The sequence below is a fragment of the Elephantulus edwardii genome, unplaced genomic scaffold (genome assembly GCF_000299155.1).
Source record: "Elephantulus edwardii isolate Elephantulus edwardi_28Jun2011 unplaced genomic scaffold, EleEdw1.0 scaffold00077, whole genome shotgun sequence".
In the NCBI taxonomy this organism is placed as follows: Eukaryota; Metazoa; Chordata; class Mammalia; order Macroscelidea; family Macroscelididae; genus Elephantulus; species Elephantulus edwardii.
The window spans coordinates 14365447-14371368 of NW_006399827.1; the positions used below are offsets into that span (position 1 = coordinate 14365447).

General features: G+C 40.6%; 1 protein-coding gene across 1 annotated transcript in view; it reads right to left on the bottom strand.

The window, feature by feature from the left end:
- The window catches only part of KRT222 (keratin 222), a 14550-nt gene that overhangs the window by 5221 nt on the left and 3407 nt on the right, over nucleotides 1-5922 (bottom strand). The window contains exons 2-3 of the mRNA XM_006889426.1: nucleotides 2153-2281; nucleotides 892-1112 (exon numbers count right to left, since the gene is read on the bottom strand). Of these exons, the coding sequence (XP_006889488.1) occupies nucleotides 892-1112; nucleotides 2153-2281 (350 nt within the window). The remainder of the gene's footprint in view (nucleotides 1-891; nucleotides 1113-2152; nucleotides 2282-5922) is intronic.

Consider the following 5922-nt stretch of genomic DNA (forward strand, 5'->3'; position numbering starts at 1 on the left):
TCTTCCTTGTGCTTTGGCTTCTCTGTGCTCCAGTGCAATTTTCAGAGTCTCTTCTGACATCCATTTTGGTCTTTTCTTCCTCTTCTGTCTTTGCAATGATACCCTTGATATCCTCCCACAACTCATCTGGTCTTCGATCATGCAGTGATAATAAATTGAGAATGTTTCAAGTTTTCTTTGGAGTCGTCTGGAGCCTGATCTGTAGGGAGTTGTGGTGCTAACCCAAAGACCATGCCTCTCTGGGGCTTTGAGTCCACCAGCAGTTTTGCAGGCGAAAATGGACAGTTTCCTTCCTTGAAGGTTTAGCTTCAGAAACTCAATGGAGGCTCAGCCAGGAGTTGGTTCTGACTCAGTGGCGTTGAGAGTGAGGGTGATACTCAGTACAGACTAATCCCGAAAGAGATGAAGGGCAAGGAAAATAAGAGTTGAGAAAGGTCGTTTTTGTAGTAATTGAGACTTGTATACATTATGTCCTAGTTTGATGTGTGCCTAAGGTCTTCACATGTGACCAATTCATTCCTAAGGTGTGCCTCTTTGCAGGGCACACTGTTGTTATTGTTAGGTGCGGCTGAATTGATTACAACTCAGAGTTACCCTTTTGGATGATGGCTCTGAACCCTGCCCTATCCCACGCATCCTCTTCATCTTTGCCACACCTGAGCCCTTTGTCACAGTCACTGTGTCAATCCATCTAGTTGAGGGTCTTCCCATTCTTTGTTGACCCTCCACTTATCTGAGCATTATGTTCTTCTTAACATCCTGTATAGACAGGATTTAAGGGACTATGCCCTGGCGATGATGGCTTTTAGATTCATTTTCTCTGACTACATCAACAGTGGTTTAAGTGACTCTGACTTTGTAGCCATTTTTCAACTAAATGGAACCAGATACCTGATTTCTTCCTTTTCTAGAAGACGCCGGTATGTTGCTATTTCTTGTTCTAGCCTCATCTTCGTGTTGAGAAGTGTCTCGTGCTCTTGAAGTTGCTTCTCAATTCCTCGCCTGACCTCCTGTAGTTCTTTCTCTAGGCCTTCAATCACAGCTTCGAGGTCTTGCAGCTGCATCTGATAATGCTGCTCACTGGCATGCAGGGAGTTCTCGAGGCCCCTCTCCTGTGGCAGACACATTTATCAGTAATTCAGTGACAAAAAAGAAAATATGTATTTTTTAAAGCTTATTTGCATTCCTTTATTTTATTCAATTCTCATCTTTCTTAAACATCTGTGATAACTGTACTTATACAAGAATTATTTTCTTTAAGCTTTTGTGCGCACCTGAATTATAAACCATACTTATATTTTATACACAAAACTGTGGCCTAGTAGTAAGAAGCTGCACCGCAATCCCAAAGTCACACAGTGCGAATACACCAGCAGCTCTGTTGGAAAAAGGAAGGACACTTTCCTCCTCTTCTCTTACATGCATCTGAAAACCTTCTGGAGGGTCAGCTATGGGTCTGTTCCAACTCGATGGTATACAACAACAACATACATAACTAGAGAGGTTAGTGTTTCCAAAGAATCCAGCAGTAATTACTGGCAAATGTATCCTCTGCGACGTGATTCACTTGATCACTCTAACTCATCAAATTTTATAAATATTGAAAATATAACTCGGACTCAATTCATTGCTGTCGAGTCAGAATCGACTCAGAGCTGACCCTCCAATGGGTTTTCAGAGGCAGGTAAATGACATGAAAGGAGATCGTCCATTTTTCTCCCTCAGAGAAGCTGATGAATTCAGACCATCTGCTTTTGGGTTGGCATCACCACTCTTTAGTCTACTGAGTATCAGAGTCGAGTAGACTGCTTACAGAAGTCACTTTTAGGACGGTGCTTAAATACTCTCTTATTAGCAGTGTTCAGTGGCAATCATAAGTGTTCCCACTGTTAATACTTAGTACACCAACAAATACTCTGATTTCTTCACTTCAACTGTTAGAGAATCCCAGGGTGAGAAGCAAGTGTTACTTCATCTTTACCAATAGCCAGTGACATCATGGCAGCGAAATTGTGGAAAAACAATACCAGCAATAGAATTCATTGAACTTCTCATCTCTCACTGTAAAGTAATACATGTCCTTACTTTCCCTCCCTGAATCAAATAACATTTGGGGGCTCAGCGGGCCAGTTCCTCTCAAAAGCATCCTCACCACGGCATGGAGAGACTCAATTTCCACTTGCAGGTGGTGCCACTGACGCCGGGCTTCCTTGAGTTCAGCTTGAGCTGCCTTTAAAGCCTCTTCATCTTTGTTCATTTTCCTGCTTATATCTTCTTCCAGCTAGAAAAAGCCAACAATGAAAAAAACAGAGAGAGTATACTTTAAAAGAAAATGAGACATTTAAAATTAGTTCTCAAAAAATCATGAAGGAATTAAATTATTTCCCCCCTCACTTTAAATTGCATGATAAATGTCTGTTCTAGTGCTTAGTTATTAATTAAGTAAATTTATTAGTACATCAGTTGCAATCTTAGCCTCAGTATTCTCAGGGACTCAAAAGGCCCTTCCAATATTGATATCTCAGGATGTGTGCCAAAATATCTCTATTTAGTGAAAATAAACTAAATGCCTGAAACTTGTGACCTCCGATTCTAGGACTTCATATATGAACATGGAGCAGATACTGCTATTTTAATGTACCTTATTGATAATTCAAAGAGTGAAGTTACTGTGAGTGTTACCTACTGCTATTGAGTTGATTCCAACTCATAGAAACTCTCTGGGGCTGCAAAGCACCTGGTGGATCTGAACCACTGACCGTTTGGTTAATAGCACGGCAGGAAATGCACTATGCCACCAGATTTCTTTCTCTAAATATTATTACAAACAAACACACACACAAAAAACCCCACAAATAAAACAGTGCTACAGAGTCTGATTCACAGTGGCTTTCCTTTGGTTTCTAAGGCTGTAAATCTTTACTGTAGAAGACTATTCATCTTTCTCCTGTGGACCTGCTGGTGGCTTCAAACCTCCACCCCATGACCAGAATGCTTCCCAAACAAAAAACCAAAATCAAACCCCAAACTAACAAACCAGGGCAGTAGAGTGTCTCAACTGGATTTATGTATTAAGAGTATTCCCTATATGTGCCACCAGGTCAACCAATGGGATCTTCTAAAGATTAAGTCCCCATGTGCATAAAATACTTTTTCCAGCAGGGTGAAAAGAAAAACCTATTGACTGGGAAAAAACCATTTGGCAATGACATCTCAGACAGGGGTCTCATAATGAAAATTTAAAGACTACTACAGGGCCTCCACAAGGCAAAGACTGATAATCCAGTCACAAAATGGATAAGAGACGTGGAAAGACTTTTCACAGAGGAAGACATTTAGAGGGCCAACAGACACATGAAGAAAAGCTCAAAATCACTGGCAGTAAGAGAGATAAAATCAAAAGCACAATGAGATACCATCTCACCCTAGTACCAATGACAAAGTTTAAGAGGAGGATAAGCAATAAATGTTGGAAGGGTGTGGAGAGTTAGGAACTCTTATATACTGTTGGTGGAATTATAAAATGGTGTAACTGCTTGGAAGGCAGTTTGGTATTTCCTCAAAACCTGAACATAGAAATTCTGTATGACCAGCTATTCCACTGCTAGGAATATACTTTGAGGAAAATAGAATTGAAACACAAACCGAGATAATTTTTTTTAAACAAATGAAGGTTTGTACACTGATGTTTACAGCAGTATTATTCACAATAACAAGAAAATGGAAGTAGCTCAAATGTCCATCAACAAATGAATGGATTGAGAAATTGTGGTACAATCACACAATAGAATACTGTGCAGTCCTACGTAACATGGGAGAGGTTAGGGACCATTATGCTCAGTGAACTAACACAGTCTCATGAGGACAAATACTATAACTGTTGTTATAAAAATAGAGGGATAACTAGTAAGATATATAAAAGTCCAAAGGGGGAAGGAGACAGGGGCAGGGAGATTTAGGGTGGGGAAAGGGAGAAATCACAGGGTCATAGAAATTGGTGAGTGGAGGGACGGGGTGAAGGAATTAGGAAAGATCCAGTGGGGGCCTGAAAAGATGCGGTGATAATGAGCATACAGCAATGGTCATTAATTTTCTAAAATAATGTATAGGAATAATTGTATGAAACACAATGTGAATGAAGGAATGTATGAAACACAATATACATCATTGAAGCCCTATGTATGTGAATTTTGTATGCAAACAAATATAAAATAGAAAAAATTATTGTTGTTATGTGCCATCGAGTCCCCTGCAACTCATAGCGACGCTATGTACAAGAGCTCTAAAAGCTCTTCTATCCTGTGCCAACCTAGCCATCTCAAATGCACTTATTCCCACCACTCCAGTCACAGAATCGATCCATCTCATCAAAGGTCTTCCTCTCCTTCGCTGTCCCTCCACTCTGCCAAACATGATGTCCCTCTCCAAGGACCAGTTCCTCCTTGCAACATGCCCAAAGTATGTCAGACGAAGCTTCAGAATCCTTGACTCCAAGGAGCAGCCCAGCTTCACCCTTTCCAGGACAAACCTGATTGTTCTCCTAGCAGTCCATGGTATGTATATTCAACACTCTTCTCCAGCACCACAGCTCAAAAGCATCAATTCTCTTTCTATCAACTCTATTCACTGTCCAACTCTCTGAGTACTCATTATAAATTTACCTTTTTAAATTGGAATTTTTAGAAGGCATGGGTAGCAGGGAAGTTTAAAATAAAATGGCATCTTTAAAAATTGTTTCTTAAATGTTCGCATTAAGTTGAGGGATTTTTATATCCAGCTTTAAATATTCTAATATTGATGTTGGAAATAAATCAAACTAGCTTTTAGCAGTATTCACAATATTTGAATCCAAGTCAGATCAATGCATTGAATTGATCTCATAGCATTCTGAAGCTAAAATTAGAATTCTTTTATGATTTTATTTAAAATTTAAAAATTAATTTTATGATACAATGAGGGTTCATTTGTGTGTGTTTTTTGTTTTTTGATTTTTTTTTTAAAGCAAACATTGGAGTCAATGAAAGTCTGTGAGCAAAATTTAGGACAAGCTACACAAAGTGGAGCAACTAGAAATGAGAATGTAGAAGACTTTGGAAATGTGAGATCATAGAGGTGCCATTAACTAGATTTTTTTTAAAGTGCGGAACTTTCAATTTAACTTGTGCTATAGCTAGGTTCCAAAGGTAGACACCGATGAACCACATCTCTCAGTAGTCATAGCCATGTGTAGTCCTGTCCACTTTGAATCTGGGATGACCTGTGTCTTTCTTTAATTCACATAATTTGGCAGGAATGATGCCAGGCCAGCTGCAGGTGTAAACCTTGCCAGGCCCTGGCAACTCCCACTTCTGTGCTTTGAGAACCCAGGGCCACCATGGAAGAAAACTGGATACCCTGCTAGAGAGATCAATGTAGAGGCCATAAGGAGAAAGAAATAGGCCTAGTTGTCCAGTAAGCTCCTGCCAGACACAAGAGTGAGCTACTGGGGTAATTCTAGACCAGTTGTGCCCCCTGATAACTGCTGCCCCGGGCACCATTGTGTGTAGCTGAAGAATCACCCTACAGAGCCCACCCACCTCACAGTCTCAAGAGAGAGCATACAATGGTGATGTTCTAGCCTATTAAGTTGGAGGTGGGAGGGAAGCTGTTACACAAGCTATTGTTGTTTGCATCTAGTCCTTGAGTTGTAGCTGACCCTCCAGCAGGTTTTCAGAGGCAGTTAGTTACACAGGAGGAGACTGTCCATCCTTCTGTGCTTTTTAGCACTAGGCAACTTATATTATGTTGTTGTTGTTATGTGCCATCGAGTCGTTTCCGACTCATAGTGACCCTATGCACAACAGCTCTAAACCCTGCTCTATCCTGCGCCAACCGCACTGCCTCTGACACACCCATCCCGATTACCCCAGTCACCGAATCAAT